Source organism: Azolla caroliniana, unplaced genomic scaffold, assembly GCF_043228905.1.
Source record: "Azolla caroliniana isolate FFs.n. ecotype wild unplaced genomic scaffold, voAzoCaro1.0.p SCAF_22, whole genome shotgun sequence".
NCBI classification, from domain to species: Eukaryota; Viridiplantae; Streptophyta; class Polypodiopsida; order Salviniales; family Salviniaceae; genus Azolla; species Azolla caroliniana.
In genome coordinates, this window is record NW_028230457.1 from 5189785 (window position 1) to 5207666 (window position 17882).

At 36.4% G+C, this 17882-nt stretch overlaps 1 protein-coding gene across 3 annotated transcripts; it reads left to right on the forward strand.

The window, feature by feature from the left end:
* The first annotated feature begins 3935 nt into the window (after nucleotides 1-3935).
* On the forward strand, nucleotides 3936-17122 carry PDR2 (phosphate deficiency response 2). Of its 3 annotated transcripts, none has more exons than XM_087337227.1 (23): nucleotides 3936-4089; nucleotides 4515-5009; nucleotides 5850-5942; nucleotides 6075-6337; nucleotides 6604-6676; nucleotides 6760-6932; nucleotides 8475-8646; nucleotides 8768-8872; nucleotides 11885-11995; nucleotides 12076-12162; nucleotides 12283-12465; nucleotides 12543-12593; nucleotides 12668-12793; nucleotides 12880-12959; nucleotides 13058-13166; nucleotides 14142-14270; nucleotides 14352-14417; nucleotides 14503-14574; nucleotides 14646-14797; nucleotides 14893-15004; nucleotides 15339-15455; nucleotides 15542-15638; nucleotides 15713-17122. In XM_087337227.1, exons 2-23 carry the CDS (start codon nucleotides 4764-4766, stop codon nucleotides 16804-16806), a joined length of 3711 nt encoding a protein of 1236 aa, XP_087193353.1. In that variant the 5' UTR covers nucleotides 3936-4089; nucleotides 4515-4763; the 3' UTR covers nucleotides 16807-17122. The 3 variants fall into 3 exon arrangements, with proteins under 3 accessions (XP_087193353.1, XP_087193352.1, XP_087193354.1); XM_087337226.1 differs by having other exon boundaries at nucleotides 3936-4085; XM_087337228.1 differs by having other exon boundaries at nucleotides 3936-4085; nucleotides 6129-6337.
* Nucleotides 17123-17882: the final 760 nt, after the last annotated feature.

Genomic DNA, 17882 nt, shown 5'->3' on the forward strand with positions numbered 1-17882 from the left:
AACCTAACCTAACAATGACCCTAACCTAACAGTTACAGTGATTCACCGAGTTTTGATGTCTTGGGGCCAACCATCCCCCCTTGTTCTATACATTCAATTGGACAATACTGCTAGAGAGAACAAAAATTCAACTGTGTTTGGCTATCTAAGTATGTTGGTTAACCAAGGATTGTTTAGAAAAGTGAAAGTAAATTTTCTTTTGGTTGGCCACACACATGATCATATAGATCAGATGTTTAGCACATTCTCCAGACAGTTGTCTCAGCATGATGCTTTCACATTACCTAAACTATTTGATGTCATTTGGGATGCATATACACCACGCCCAAAAGTGTTACACTTGAAGGAGGTATATGACTTTAAGAGATATATATCAGATGGGGTTGTTGGGAATGTTAAAGTGCTCGCCAAGTTAAACAATATAAGCTTCAATCACATTTTATGATAAAGAAAAATGAAATAAGTGGTTCTACGCTTTTGTATGCTAAACAATATTAATCTTCTACAACATGGGAACCTGAAGGTGGTTGCCAGTTATTATTTTGTATGCCGAGTACAATTGTCCATGGAGCTAAACAAATGCCAATTGAGAAGAAAGGACAGTTACATAGTGACTTGGTATTGGAACAAAAACGGTTATGGCTCCAAGCCTTAGAAGAAAAAAGAAAGCATATTGAGGCCACCAAGAAATATGCCGCACAACAAGACACGTCATGGTGGGATGTATTTTTTAGTGATAAAAAAGGAATTATAGACAATTGTGTATTTGGTGATAATTGGAATTTGGAAACGTCATTCATATGGTCGCTACAACATGATCGTGTAAATAAAACTCCAGAGCAACCAACAAATGTGATTAATGACAGTTTGGTCCATCCACAACAAAGAGACATTTATGTGGGACCAAGGATGACCAAAGTAGCCGAAGCTAGATGGCAAGGCAATTTGCAAGAGCTCGCGGCGAGGATGTTGATTGCAACGCAGGCTGATGAGAACTCACATGGCCACCAATTTTGGGTTGGTAAAATTCTAGAAGTGCTAATGCATGAAATAGAAAACACGATCAAGTCTATAAGCGTTCATTGGTACAACACTAGAAGTGCAAATGCTTTTACAGGTAAGTATACATTGGAGATGATTGAATGCCCAACAACAAGGGGAAGTAGGAAGAGGAAGCGAAACATTCGTAACACCTCAACCCTTGATATCTCTGATGTGGATATCATTGTGTACGACTTCACGCTTACAAAAGCTGGACGATTAAGGAAGTCAACAATAGATATAATAAAAGAAAAATTACCAGGTCTACAAGGCGACTCGAGTCAAAGGCAAACGAGATCTGCTACATATAATCTAGAGTCAAACCATTTGGTTTATGACGAAGATAATGCACTGATTGGCACGTCCGAGGATGACGAGGAGGAATTGTCATTGTATATTAGTTATAGTAGTGATTCTCCGTAAAGGAGTGATCATGAATGTATTTTTGGCTATTAAGTGTAACTACATTCCGCTTGTAACAAATCGAGTAATATAAAAGCATGTGTTTTGAATCTTATGATTTCTAAAAACTCGTTTCTTATAAAATAACATTGGTTGTAAAGTTTGTGATATAAATTGAGAATGTAACTTTTTGAAATTCCTCTTTTTTTATTTACTTCTAAATCACGAAAATAGTGGATTTTTAACCTTTTTCATAGTATATTTGAACATGTATGATATTGGTATCAATGTGTTTTTTAAAATCATTGAAAAGGCCCTAAAATCAACCAAAATATTCCTTATCCTTCCATTTATGTACGATCCTTCCACTTGTGAACGCGAACGTGTTTAATTAACTACTACACTACAACCATAACAACTAAATCACAAGCAACAATTTTACTTGTTAGTTTTCTCCACTCATCTAGGAGAATTGTACTGCAATCCCCCAAAATAGAATGCAACAATGCGACAGACATATTGAAAACAAACGATATGGTATGTGTGGTTTCATGGTTGTAGGTGAACCAACAGAGTGGCAGATTTGTCCTCTATACGTAATCCGCAAGCGATGTAACGTGCTTGAACAATCAATATATCGTTTCCTGGTTCTCCTTCATTTGGTAAGGGAGCAAGAATGTTCAGGTCCAATTCTTGTCTGCTCCTTACCATCCCCTCCACAAAATATAGCAGCTTCTTAAGGAAGCTAACTACCTGTTCTTGACGGGAGTATTGTTCCTTCAACGCAACCAAGAAATTTACCGATTAATTATTCCTTAATGAGGAAAATACAGCAATAAGAAACAAGAATCATACTGTAACTAATTAGCTACTACCATACTTCAGTTGAGTAGCTAATTAGCTAAGTGGAAGCTAATTAACTACTACCATAGTTTAGTACAGTAGTTAATTATCTACTACCATAGTTTAGTACAGTAGTTAATTAGCTATTACCATAGTTTAATACAGTAGCTAATTAGCTACTACCATACTTTAGTTAAGTAGCTAATTAGCTAAGTGGAAGCTAATTAACTACTACCATAGTTTAGTATAGTAGTTAATTATCTACTACCATAGTTTAGTACAGTAGTTAATTAGCTATTACCATAGTTTAATACAGTAGCTAATTAGCTACTACCATACTTTAGTTAAGTAGCTAATTAGCTAAGTGGTAGCTAATTAGCTACTACCATACTTCATTAGAGTAACTAATTAGCTAAGTGGTAGCTAATTAGCTACTACCATACTTTAGTACAATAGTTAATTAGCTAAGTGGTAGCTAATTAACTACTACCATAATTTAGCTGAATAGCTAATTAGCTAAGTGGTAGCCAATTAGCTACTACCATAGTTTAGTATAGTAGCTAATTAGCTAAGTGGTAGCTAATTCATTGACTATCAAGACCATGATAGTGCATGCACATATCATTCCTTCTATCCAATCACATTAGTTCCTTTTTAACATTAGTGAACATACCCTTCACTTATGTACATATCAGTGACCTACTACACATAACATCTTGGTCCACACAACAAGAATCAAGGAGCTAAAGCGGGATGCGTATATGGTGTACATGCTAGATGATTGTACGAGCTACGTATGATACTATTGCTGCTGCTACTACTACTGCTACTACTGGTCGTGTTGCTCGTTGTTGTTGCTACTACTACTAATACAACAACAACAACAACTAGTGCTGCCACTACCTGTGATACCAAATGATCCTACAAGCTGCCCGTGGTACAATTTTTGCTACTACTGCTACTGCTAAGTCCTACTACTAGTGTTGCCACTACTTGTGATACCAGATGATCGTACGAGTTGCCCGTGGTACAATTGTTGCTACTACTACTACTGCTGCTATTGCTAACTCCTACTACTAGTGTTGCCACTACCTGTGATACCAGATGATCGTACGAGCTGTTTGCGATACCATTGCTGGTGCTACTACTATTATTGGTGGTGGTGGTGTTATTACTAATTAGGGAAAAGTACCAAGATACCCCTAGAAGTTCATCTATTTACTAGAATGCCCCTGGAAGTTCCAAATTTACAAAACTACCCCTATGTCCAAAAAATTACACTTTATAAAGTAATTATACACTCAAATCTACAAGCCCTATTTACCAAAGATGGAAGAAATGGACTCGAACTAGCCCTATTTACCAAAGATTTGAGTGTATAATTACTTTATAAAGTGTAATTTTTTGGACATAGGGGTAGTTTGGTAAATTTGGAACTTCTAGGGGCATTATGGTAAATAGACGAACTTCCAAGGTATCATGGTACTTTTCCCTACTACCTACTACTACTACTACTACTAATGTGAGTAGTGTGTAATGGGGGGGGCTACATTTGCAATTTCTAGAAAGGAGGACGGCATTCACACAGTTTCACTCACAGATGATTGACAGAACTGAAAATAGAAAAACACCGAAGAATTTACCTACATACATGACTTACCTTTGCTGAAAGCTTCAGATCCTCGTCTTCCAGATCTCTGCAGAACATCCACGCTTGATGCCAGCAGAAATTCTATGCTCCAGTTCCCTCCCCGGACTTCTGGTGTCAGATCATATCTATCTAGCATAGCTATCAGAAGGTAAGTCGATATTTCAGATTGATCGATTGATTCTTTCAGTGAAGAGATGGAAGATGAAGAAGGTCGGGATCCATTTCTTTCCTTTATGTTTGTTCTTTCCACATCAGTTGAGAATACCTTTAGAATTAAATCTTTAAAATGCGAGATTTCTCTGTGTAGTGACACAGCTAGAACTTTGAAGTCCTATGAGCGAAGGTAAAGAGTTGTGCGTGGTTAGTTTAGTGAAGATATCAGATATTAATTTTCAGTGTATATAAAGGATCTCTTTACTGAATCCATATTAAATGTCTCTATCTTTGCAGAGTTCTTCAAAGATCAGATGTATCGGAATTTCTATCTTCCAAATGAATATACACATAAGTACTTATTTTCTCGGTACCATTATTTATAGGTTGAAAAATCTTGGAAAACGTGTGTGTTTTTAAACAGGTAGATAGAGCTTCCCATTGGTGCAGTAAAGTGAGGTGAAAGATGAAGAGGTGCAGGATTCGAGTTGAAAAAACCAAGATAACTACCTATTTTTTCCTTATACTTTAGAGAATTTCGTCGATCAAAACTTGAAAGGGAAGTGTAATGAAACCTTAAGAAAGGACTGCTTGAGAAAGGAAAACTTGAAGAAAGCAACTGCTCCTGTGTGGCCAGTTTGGAAATACATACATACATCACACACATTTGAGAATGGCTTTATCTGTTGATGGTAAAACAGTGCAACGCATAGAACTTTACAGATGGAAGAAAATACCTCAGAGATTGGATGTGTGGCCTTTTGTTGCTCTATATCTTTGCTGGATTACCATTCTCATCCCTAAGCTTGATTTCATGGACTCTATGATCGTGTTTGGTGTGATTGGTGTCATCCATATCCTGACGTTCTTGTTTGAAACATGGTCAGTGGAATTCCGGTGTTTCGTTCAAGCTTCGAAGGTACACACATACATCTATATATGCATATAAATTGGCCAAATTCTATCTGTAATTGGATAAACATTTCGTATATTCGAGGAACTGTTTTATACAATTGATGAGTTGTTGGATATAACGTGCCAAGTATTACATGCTGATTTGATTGTTGGATATAATGTGCCAACTATTACATGCTGAGTTGATGCTCCGAATCTGTTCAATCTGAGTCTTGTTATTATTTTCCCTCAAGTTCTTTCAAAGGCACCATTATAAAGAGCTTTTAAGGGTTTAATTTCCTAAAGAATATTGAGGACCTTCATGGGATGGTGAAGTAGATATTAACAAAAGAATTGGGGAATTCAGAAACGTTCAACAATTTATGAGAAATCCTACTATCAGAAATGAAATTAGCTTTTGAAGGATATGATGTAGATAATTTAGCATTAGAATATTATTTAACCTTCAGAGAGTTCTACTTCTAAGTATACATGATTTATGTAGTACAAGTTTTAGTGTGTTCTATTTCTAAGTGTACATAATTTATATAGGATCAGGTTTAAGATGTCTCTGTTGTTCAGTTATAGAGTCAATTAAATTGATATGATGACTATATTCATTTATTTATCTCTTTTTGATTAATTCCTCTACGATTGAAACAAGCTTTTTAACAATATGATGTAGATTCTAAGTTTACATAATTTACATAGACCAGTTTTGAGGGTGTGACATTGTTCAGCAGTAGGTTCATTGAATGGATAAAATGACTATGGTCTCTAGAGTATATTCGTGCACTGCTTTTGGGAACAGCTCTTGTATTTACTCCTCCCCTTATTTATAAAAATGAACAATTTCTTACATCAGGTGAAGGACGTAAAGGATGCCACAATCTGCAAAGTCATTCCCGAAAAGTTCTCGGGCTCAAAAGAGATTGTGCCACTATGCCATAAAAGCACTGTAAGTTTTACTCAATCACTCCATTAAGACTCCACGGAGAACTTTTGGTCATGCACATATGGATCAATCACTACAAATTCATGATTCCTTACTCCTATCTAAAGCATAATCTGTTGCATACTTGGTTTGCAGTTAGGTAATGAGAAAAGTAGTGACGTTACTCATAAAAGTTCAACTCTCAAACAGCTTGCAGCTGCTTTACCCTCTGCTGCATCACCAGCCGATGAGGTCTCCTTTGAGTTTAGGAAACAACAATTCATTTACTCTGTAGAGCTACAGAAGTTTCAGAAGCTTCCATATCCTTGTAAGGAAACATTTGGCCACTATGGTAAATGCACTGGATATGGTTCAGATGCTAAGGCTCAAGCCGCAGCTACAAAATGGGGAAGAAATGTGTACGTTAAATTTATGTTGTCATGTTTTAAACCATATCTCCATTTTGCTAGTAATTACTTTCATAGAGATGGAGTTCTTTTCACATTATGGTAGACCCTTTTGTTAATTTCTTTATCAAACTGTTGGGGTCATATTCTAAGGTTTATAAAACTGATGTAATTCGTTGTCTTTATTATGTTTAAAATTGGTTTTTATATTTAAACCATTACTACACATATAACCTCGTAAAAGATAACCTATTCTTCTTTTTTGTTATTTTCTTCAGATTTGAGTTTCCTGAACCTACATTTCAAAAACTGATGAAAGAGCATTGCATGGAGCCTTTCTTTGTTTTCCAGGTAAATAACTATTTGAAATGTCTATTTCTCACTCAGAGAGCACTGAATGTTAAGTATTTACTTGTTTATATATACGGTTTCAGGTATTCTGTGTAGGTCTCTGGTGTCTTGATGAGTACTGGTATTACAGCATTTTTACTCTCTTCATGCTATTTTTGTTCGAGTCCACTGTGGTAAAGAGCAGGATTAGGACATTGGCAGAACTAAGAAGAGTGCGGGTAGACAGCCAAACTTTGATGGTCCATCGTGGTGGAAAGTAAGTGTTTTTCATCTAATATATGTTCACATGTGAATGAATTTGTGTTGAAATTTAAATACTTTTCTATGTTTTCTGAACATGTGAATGTTCTACTGATATTCCTATAACTTACACTGATTCTAATTTATCCCATACATACTGAAGAGACTGTGAGAAAAGTTGTTAATAGCAGCAGCGGAAGACTTAAAACAAAATAGGCACAGCCAAGCTGTGAGAAGGCTGTTAGACAGCAGTAGAAAAAATGGTTGCAAAGATTAGAGACACAGCCAAGGAATTGAGCTTGTTTTAAGTAGCAAAAAAGAAAATGAAAACTATACAAAAGAGGCTGGTATAGCCTATTTATACAAAATTGGGGAATGTGGGTGAAATGGCTGTTTGGTAGTTAAGTGACTCTTGTACTACCAAACAGGTACAAAAAACTAGGAATAAAAGGGAATATCTTGGAAAAGGTATTTAAAGCATTGCAGATTCTAGAGAGAGAAGGCATGTAAAGCATTGCAGATTCTAGAGAGAGAAGGCATTTAAAGAGTTGCAGATTCTAGATAGAGAAGAATCTGAGAAAAGAGAGAATGTAGTACAGAGATAATAAATATGAAAGAGAGTGCAGGTCTGGAGCTGCCACCCTCCAACAGAGACATGGCCTTATGTGGCTTTCACAATTTTTGACGTGGTTGTGTTTTAATCAATTATTACCCATGTAAGGATATCATGAGAAGTTATTCAAGCACACTAAGAGTTTGCGATTCAGGTCACATTTAACTCGTTATATAAGTGATAGAAACTCAAAAATGCAGGACATATACTCAACATTTCTTGCAGTAAATGTTGATATACGAACATTACCCTTTTGTTTTGACTTTTCTTTATATGAAAAGTGATATATAAAGAGTTCCCACATTAGGATGCCATAAAGTTTGGTCAAGCTATGATTGTCTAGGTTTTTTGAATGCTAATATTTGGCCTCTTCTGAGTAAGTTCCAAGAATATTTTCGAGACAACACTTTGTGCAAAAGAGCACCTGTTGCCAATGCAGGGAATATCACATGCATGTAAATTAGGTGAAGTGGTGTGCCTGCATGCAACGTGGAAAAATTTATGTTAAGAAATATAATGCATCAAAGGCTGTGATACATATGTTTAGACTGACTATCTCTACATGTAGTTCAATAATCACAGGCACATTCTCCAGAACTATCTATAAATTTCTCATATATGCAAGTTTAATATCACCAGAGCTTAAAAAAATGTATACTAGTGACCATCATCTGAAAAAGGACTTCTGCATTAGATGCAGTAGGCCTGTAACTAAATTAAAAAGGGAAAACCCTAAATGCCTTCAAGGTTTTTCTTTATTTTCCCACGTGCCCCTTTTCATGCCCATCTAAAGCAAGCTATTTGGGAAGTTTCAATCAAATTCATCTCTTATTTCTCTTTTCCGGGTTGGCCCGGGTCATTGTGGAAAATAAAGAAAATATCAGAGTTGTTTTGTAGTTTTTCTCAATTTAGTATTAACCCTGATTACTACTACTGGAAGGGCAGATGGGTAAAGCTATCAGGTATTGATCTGCTTCCTGGAGATGTTGTATCCATAGGGCGTCAGGTTGGTCAAGGTTCTGAAGAAAGAACTGTTCCAGCAGATATGCTTTTACTCTCTGGAAGTGTTATTACAAATGAAGCCCTACTAACAGGAGAATCAACACCACAGTGGAAGGTATACTGTAATTGATTTCCCAATAAACAGGATAATATAAAATTTCTTACAACTTACCACATTCCCTGAAGAGGATCAGAGGCATTTATTTCTTCTTATATATATTTTGGTTCACTTTCAGGTTTCTATTGTTGGCAGGCATGCAGGAGAAAATCTGTCCATGAAAAGAGACAAAACTCATGTACTGTTTGGGGGGACAAAGATTTTACAGCATTCAGCAGAAAAGGTTATTTCTCTCTCATGTCATCTAGGTTAATCTACGAGGAGGCTTAGAGGGATCTTAATTAATCTAGTCTAAGCACTAGGGTTTCACATTTTTTTATTAGCATTTAGAATGCTGTGGGAAGAGAATAGGGACATTACCCAAAATAGATATGAACTTAAAAGTTTCAATGCGATTCTCAGGGTCACTGTGAGACTTAAGCCCTCAACGAGGCTGAACTGAAGTGTTTACTGAAACTTTCAGATTAATATAAGACAGTAAATATACTGCGTGCATTAGGTATATATGAGTGAAAAAAGATGGACAGATGGATATGTCTGTAGTTAGATCAGGGTTAGGGTTAATATCTAAGAGACAGGAGCTAATAGTGATGGGCCATGGCTTTGATTATGAAGTAGATGAGGAAGGAGGATGCCTTACTTCATTGGAAGAAAGAAATATGTCTCCACCAGGTTTCCCTTGTGAGAAAAGCTGTAAATAGCAGCAGCAGAGCAATTGGAGAAAAAATAGACACAGCCAAGCTGTTAGAAGGCTGTGCAAAGTTAAAGTTCTTACACAAGAGGCTGGTATAATCGATTTATGCAAAATTGGGAATGTGGGTGAACTGGTGATTTGGTAGTAAAGTGACTCTTATACTACCGAACAGGTACAATAAATGAGGAATAAGGGAATAACCTTGGGAAAGTGAAGAGAGAAGGCATTTAAAAAGTTGCAGATTCTAGAGAGAACAATCTAGGGAGATAGAAATTGTAGAGGAGAGATAATAAAGATGAAAGTGAGTGTAGGTCTGGAGTTGCCACCCTCTAACACCTGTAATGTTAAAACATTAAAAGGAAGTATTGAGGCACCATGGCAAGTTGTCTTGGACAGGCCCTAAAGTTAAACATGAAAACTTTTTAGGTCAAGTTTCAGGCAGGCTTTTAGCCCCTCTCTAAGTAAATCCTTTAAAGAAAATCTTAAGTTACAGCCGTGTTTCAGATTTGGCCTTTCACTGCATGCTGAAATATTTCAGTCAATTCAGTCTAAAGAGGAATGTATTTCATGGAGACAAGTGAATCCCTCGAGAAGATGGTATAAATGGAATCCACCTTAATAGTATCATTGTGATCTCATTGCACATCTCGAGTTTGACGGATTTTGCAAATCATGCAAGTTAAAAATTCTGTAGTAGATTTTTTATTTAAGTAATCTGTCCATATTATATGTGTTTCATATGTTGCGGATTCAAAGGTGATATATGCTGTATGACTTTCTGTTTCATAATTTTCTTTTATTTTTGGTTTTCAACGGCTTCTCCATTCACTAGTTCCTATACGTGGCCTTACAAGGCATTATGTAAGTTCATTTCTAGTTGACATTGGGGAGAGGCTACTGTGCTGCTGAATAGAGTTGTCGAGATTTCTGCATGGAAAATAATTTGTTTCCATGTTCTCTTTCAAATATGCAAGCCATTTCCTTAGGTCTTTCATCTCTTTTCAATGAGATGGAGATAGGGATGTATTAGAATAGCATTTTTTTATGAGTGATTTAAGGATTTTAGAGTTTTTCAACGACCAACCAAAAAGGTTTAACAAATATAAAAAAGGTTCTGGTTATAAACTAAGTCTCATCAACTTCATTGGCAAGTAAATGACTTTGTTTGAACTTTGAACCTAACAATAGATCCTGAAAACAGCCTTAACAAATAGGAACTGTAGCAATTGTTGTATATCGCTGAAAACAGTCTTAACAAATAGGAACTGTAGCAATTGTTGTATATCGCTGAATGTGTATCGGCTAAAAAAAGAGGCAGTGGCGATAAAAATTATTAGAGCAAAGCGAATGAATACAAGATATTGCAAGTTTGATGAATAAGAGTTGCATATATGTATCAGCTTTGAATATCATCATCATCTGTAATTTAGTACTGCAAACCGAACAACAGATCCTGAAAACAGGCTAACAAATAAGGACTGTGATGATCGTTGCAGATCTACTGGATATGTATTGGCTAGAAATTAGAGGCTGTGGAGATCATGATTAGTCGGCTAACGAATAGAGACTGAGGTGATCGTTGAATATGATGTATGAGCTAAAATCTGGAGGCTGTGGTGATTATGATCATTAGAGCAAGTGTGCGTTACACACAATATCTCGTATTTATTTTCTTTGCTCCAATAACATAATTGCCACAACCACAATTTTTTAGCTGATACATATTCAACGATAATCACAGTTTCTATTCGTTAGCCTTAACCTTGATATCATCATCATATCTAAGTCAAGATGATATAGGCTTGTTTCATGGGGCAGAATTGATAAGGCGGAAAGTGAAACCATCATAATGAGAGCAGAATTGAACAGGGATTTACAATATGCAATATATATCATTTAACTGAAATCTATGGGCAGATGTTCTGATGGCCATCCCTCACGGTTTAGACAGTACCTATGTATATGATACAAGTTAATGTATGAAACACATCAAGAATGATTTCTGGTGTCATTGACATTGGAGGATCATCTTTCTCTCTGCAGAGCGGGAACAACTTTTTGAATCTGAGAATGTGTATCGGAGTTAGGATGTGTACTTCTTCTATCGGGCTAGATGGATTTGCATACAATTTTTCTTGGGTCTTAAATGGAGATACTTTTGAATTTACATACTTGCAAACTGAAGGAAATGCCAACTTAGCAAATGTAGCTCTTGGTAGTTGTATTGATAGTGTGGCACCTAGCTGTTTGGTGTCATGGGTGTGTATGTATTTGTTTGTTTATTTATAATCCCTTTTTTGTTCTTTCTATTTCTGTCTGTCACCCCAGGAAAGGAAAAATTTATGCAAGAGTGCATGCTTTACTAAAATGATAATGTGGGTTTAAAAAATCTACAGTATCCTGCAAATTATCTCACGTGCTTTCTTTTCTTCAAAATTTATGCAAATAAGGAGGCTTTTAAACTGTATATGTTCTACTTTTGAAATGTGTTCTATAATTTTGAATAGCGATTGTGCATTCTGAAGCTTTTTTTACCTCCAGACCGGGCATCTGAAGACTCCTGATGGTGGATGTCTTGCTGTTGTGGTTCGAACTGGCTTTGAGACAAGCCAGGGGAAACTGATGCGAACTATTCTGTTCTCAACAGAACGGGTCTGTGATTTTCTGACTCTGTTATCGTAGAAGATGTTCTAGTTGTGGCAAACTGAAGTGCTTGGTTTTCACTTATGTAGGTGACTGCAAACAATTGGGAAAGTGGTCTTTTTATTTGTTTCCTTGTCATTTTTGCTCTTGTGGCAGCAGGATATGTCCTTAAAAAGGTAATTTCATTCGAATTATGTAGAGATTCATGAAATAGAATAATAATATCATCTGATGGCATTGAACAACAAGATACAAGAATATTATAACTTAGGACCATAGTATAATGTGCTCCCCAGGGTTTGGAAGATCCATCACGAAGCAAATACAAGCTTTTCCTGAATTGTTCCCTCATCATCACCTCAGTCATACCACCTGAATTACCAATGGAGCTTTCAATTGCTGTTAATACTTCACTTATTGCACTGGCGCGTAAAGGAATATTTTGTACTGAGCCATTTAGGATACCTTTTGCTGGAAAGGTATGTCTTTGAGCACATTGTGTGTAAGCTTGGTCTCTATGCAATCCATCTCATGTAATAATGACTTATTATTGCAGGTTGATGTGTGCTGTTTCGACAAGACAGGCACTTTGACTTCAGATGATATGGTGCAACTTTGGTTACTTCTGACATTGTAAATCTGTAGACAATGCACATCTCTCGATTGATGGATTTTTTTCAGGAATTTCGTGGAGTGGTCTCTCTTGATAGAGATCTGGAGCTCGAAACAGATCCAAGTAACCTGGATGAAAAGGCTGTACAAGTTTTAGCTGCATGCCATGCACTTGTTTTTGTGGACAACAAACTAGTAAGATCTTTGAAATCTTAAGATTGCTTCATAAATCAGTAAAATTGTATGTGTGACTTAACCTTTCTGTTTATAATTTTCTTTAGGTTGGTGATCCGTTAGAGAAAGCTGCCTTGAAGGGAATTGAATGGGCATATACTTCAGATGAAAAAGCAATTCCACGCAAGTAATGATGAACTGCACACTACCTGTCTATGTTGACCTCTGTGTGTGATTTAACTTTTGAATGAAGTTGGTACTGATATTGTTAGATTTTATTTTCAGAGGAAATTATGAACCAGTGCAGATATTACAGCGACATCACTTTGCATCTCATTTGAAAAGAATGTCTACAGTAGTACGTGTGCAGGATTCTTATTTTGCTTTTGTCAAGGTACGGAGTGTTTGTCTACTGATTTACATGATCTTGACTCAATGATAGTAGCTGAATATGATCCATTTTCATTTTTGGATGTGACTTTATAATGAAATGGAAGGCCATTATCCATTGTACTGTAGTGCTTTCTGTTTCTAAGCAGCCTTTTGAGACATACCTTATTGAAGCATTTCCCTTGTGCTTTTTTTATTTTACTTTTTAACCTGTTGATACATGCGGTTCATTTATTGGTTTATCTGTGCATATATTCATTCTTGCATCCTCATGAGTACGGTTGATGATTATGAATGTACAAAAATGATGTTTCTTTAACATTTCTGGTGTTTCAAAAGGGAAGAAAGCAAAATTACAAGCGTAGTATATAGGGTCTAAGTGATTGGACCACTTATTTTGACTGTATACTCAACATGGCTTCCGAGTTTAAATATAAACAGGGTCAAAATGGTTGGATCACTCAACAACCAAAATCTGAGGAACCCAATAAATGTTAGAGGAAACATCAATGTTCATAATACAGAAAGTCGTTTTTGTCGTGAGGCATGAGTTGGATACTAGGAATGACAAAAGAAGAGTTCGAGATAAGAGAAGAATCCGGTACTTTGCTAAAAAGACTTGGAGACATATTTAGGAGTTTTAAAATAAAGTATCGTGCTGCAATGTGATTGTTTTTTCCAAGAGAATAAAGTGCAACGTTACTATGGGTTTTTGATGTTAAAAAACTTCAACATAACGAACGGGTATGTGATATAAAAAAAATGCACACAGGCACACACATTATTGTAAAAGGAATGTTAAAATCAATGAAAGACATGAGCACATATGTTTGATTTGTGCAGACCAGAATGAAACATATGCAGGTGTTTGGAATGCCAATATGGTATGCACACATCTAGGGTAGATCGGTGTATAATATTGTGATTCTTGGAATTTTTATTTTTAATAAAATAATTCTGGTCTGTAATGTATGTGCAGGGTGCACCTGAAGTCATTCAAGAAAGACTTATAGAGGTAAACCGAAAGTATGTTGAAACCTATAAGCACTTTACTTGCCAGGGATCAAGGGTTTTATCACTGGCATTCAAGAAGCTGCCAGACCTTCCGGTATGCAAAATGGGTTAAATATTCTCATAATATCGTCGTCTTTGAATTTTCCACAATGTTTTTATTTAGATAATTTTTTAGGTTGGTGAATTGCGGAATCTTGAAAGAGATTTTGTGGAGGAGGGTCTGTTGTTTGCTGGATTTTCGGTATGGATATTAACTAAGTCTTAAGCATAATCTGAAGGAAATGATTACTTTCTAGCATCTTTCAACCCTCATAAAATACATGCAGGTTTTTGCTTGTCCTCTTCGTAGCGATTCTGCAAGGGTTTTGAAAGAGTTGAAATCTTCTTCTCATGATCTGGTATGTGTAATTTTGATTTGAGTGATAATGGTGTTACTTTTGTCACTACTCATCCATCTCTATGCCTATAGGTTATGATTACTGGAGATCAGGCATTAACCGCTTGTCATGTAGCTCGTCAAGTCTATATTCTATCTCACCCAGTTTTGATTCTAAGCTCAAAACAAGTTAGTGGGAAGTTTGAATGGTTATCTCCAGATGAAAAGGAGCAGTTACCCTTTCAGTACGGGCTAAATTAAACTTTACTGTTTAATTACTGCAAAGATGTGGTTTGTTACTCTACTTGACATTTACTTGATTGTATGTTAATGATATCAGAGATGAAGGTGTTGGGGTCTTATCTATCACATATGATCTATGTATTACTGGAGACAGTATTGCCCTGTTGCAAAGAAATGGAGCATTGCAATTAGTCATTCCTTTTATTAAGGTTTGGTTTTGTGTTGGTGATTTATTATAATGTGAAATTATGTCTCTCGTATGATAATGTATGATTATACGTATGCATTATAGAGTGGTAATGAAAAGCACCTGTCCTTTTGTTGTATGATATAAGAAAGTGTTATTATACACATCACGAGTGTTAGCCAGTGGATCCAACCATAAAATAATAAAGATTATGCAGTCTTTGCAAGGTTAATGTTTTCCACAGTTTGATATTTGTGTATGGGTTTCTCATGTGCGCTAATGGATTGTATTTGAGAATGCACATAAATTCAATTGAAAATATCTTATGGAGTGTTTTGACGTTTTACTTCTGGCAGGTGTTTGCACGAGTTAGTCCTGACCAAAAAGAACTTGTACTTACGACACTGAAGGCTGTTGGACGTACTGCATTAATGTGTGGAGATGGTACAAATGATGTTGGAGCATTGAAGCAAGTATGGTTTGGGTAGAATTTACGTCATTTGAGATGTTATATAGCCTATAAGCATGCCGTTTGATTGATACAGTTCAGTGGTTTCAGTCACATGTAGGTGTTGCCCTTCTGAATGCTCTTCCACCTGACCAACCATCCTCAAACTCCACATCATCCAAGCAATCTTCATCTTCAGCTGCGAGTGGTTAGATATGTTAATATTGGTATATTTTTATTCATGCCCTTAAAGAATGGCATCATTATATTACTTTCTTGCAGGGAAGGTTGTAAAGGTTAAGAAAATCAGGAGCACAAATGTACCATCTTCTTTGGGCATTTCTACCTCATTGTCAAATCAAACCCCTCAAAATAGGAGTGGTGGTGTATTGAACAGGCCAGTAAAAGTCAGTTCTAATTCGATTAACTTACAAGGGTCAAACTCAGGTGAAGGTAACTCAAGCAATCGCCAGCTTACCCCTGTAGAGAGGGAGAAACAGAAGCTAAAGAAACTGATGGATGAACTGAATGAAGAAGGTGATGGAAGGGCAGCTCCCATGGTAAAACTTGGTGATGCTTCAATGGCATCTCCATTCACAGCAAAACACTCATCTGTGCAACCAACAGTAGATATAATTCGTCAAGGAAGGAGTACTCTAGTAACAACGGTGCAGATGTTTAAGATTCTTGGGCTTAATTGCCTGGCCACTGCCTATGTGCTGAGTGTGATGTATTTAGATGGTGTTAAACTTGGAGATGTACAAGCTACTATCAGTGGCATTTTCACAGCAGCTTTTTTCCTTTTCATTTCTCATGCACGTCCCATGGAGACTCTATCAGCTGAGAGACCACATGCCAACATTTTCTGTGCTTATGTTTTCCTATCGCTCTTGGGGCAGTTTGCTATCCACATCACATTTCTCATTGCGATGATGAATGCTGCAGCTGAATACATGCCAGAAGAATGTATCGAACCAGACTCAGAATTTGAGCCTAATCTTGTAAATACAGTTTCTTACATGGCCAACATGATGATTCAGGTCGCCACATTTGCAGTTAACTATATGGGTCATCCTTTCAATCAAAGCATAAGGGAGAACAAGGCCTTTTTTTATGCACTTACATCTGCTGGTATTTTCTTTACTGCAATCACATCAGATATTTTTCGAGCACTGAATGATTCTCTACGGCTAGTTCCATTGCCTCAACCATTCGGTTACAAGCTGCTGTTGTCTGCATTAGTGATGATGATCAGTTGCTATACGTGGGAGCAAATACTTAGAAAACTTTTTCCTGGTAAGATGCCCGCATGGCAAAAAAAGTTGCGACGGTCGTCTGCAATAACTAAGGGAATTGATGATAAGAAGAATGAGTAATATATAGTTTATCTTTGGTGACTTGCCAACAAATGTGTGAATCACATCACGTGCCCTTCTTTTTTGGTTCCCTCAAATGGCCTACTTTTCTGGGTTGGGGACAAAGATGGCTTTTAGGAAATTCCAATTTTGTTAAATGATCTGTTACAATATGAAGTAAAGAGGTGGCTTTTTGATTATTTTGTTGTAAAAACTGTTATGGTTCCAGAAGAGTCTCTTTTCTGGTAAACCACCAATTCATAACATTCTTATGGTGGCTTTTTGATTATTTGTTGTACAACTCTTATGATTCTGGAAGAGGAAACTCTGTTTTGGCCACTGATTTGTAGCATTTTTGTATTCACCAATTGTAGTCTACTGACAGTTCATTAAGAATGTGTTTCATTCTCTAGCACATCTATGTAGTGTTTCATTAGGAATGTGTTTCACCAATTGTAGTCTACTGACAGTCCATTAGGAATATGTTTCATTCATGCCACCATTTCTGTTTAATGCTTGGAGAAGGCAATCCTCATTTTAAAGATGCTATGGATGTGTAGTTGGGATTTAAAAATATGCGAAAATGTGGAGAAATATTGAAAATAAATGCTTTGTACTTAAAGAAAAACAAGACACCTAGGATGTGTTAGGTTTCGATGTCACTAGTTAGAAGCCACCAGGAAATTATGAAATAGTTGATGAAAGTGCTCCATTTTGAGCTGTATTGTGTCTATTACATGTACAAGTGCCAAGAACCCTCATACAAGTGCTCTATTCCATATGTTAGATTTGTTAGCCATTGGATCTAACAACCTACATACGTGTACACTATTGGGTTGTAAGAGCCCTAAGGCACATTGGTAAATGTAGATTCTACCTCTCATGCTCTTTCAATTGTGTTTATGTTTGCTCGAGTAATGGCTGTAGACCATTTAGAGGAAATGGTGGGAAACTTATTGAGTAGGTAGGTGCATCAAAAGATTTAACAAATTTTTATGACTAGCTTCCACTAGTTCCATAATCCATTGTTGAAGGCCTTCTGTATACTTAAATCACCAGCTGTCCACGTTGCCATGACATTAGAACAAAATCTTGAG

Bases quoted from the DNA above. Each gene is read 5' to 3' on its own strand.
- PDR2 (XM_087337227.1), top strand. From the start codon at position 4,764: ATGGCTTTATCTGTTGATGGTAAAACAGTGCAACGCATAGAACTTTAC. The intron at 5,010-5,849 runs GTACACACATAC...TTCTTACATCAG, and splicing joins GTTTCGTTCAAGCTTCGAAG to GTGAAGGACGTAAAGGATGC. The intron at 13,167-14,141 runs GTACGGAGTGTT...ATGTATGTGCAG, and splicing joins CTTATTTTGCTTTTGTCAAG to GGTGCACCTGAAGTCATTCA.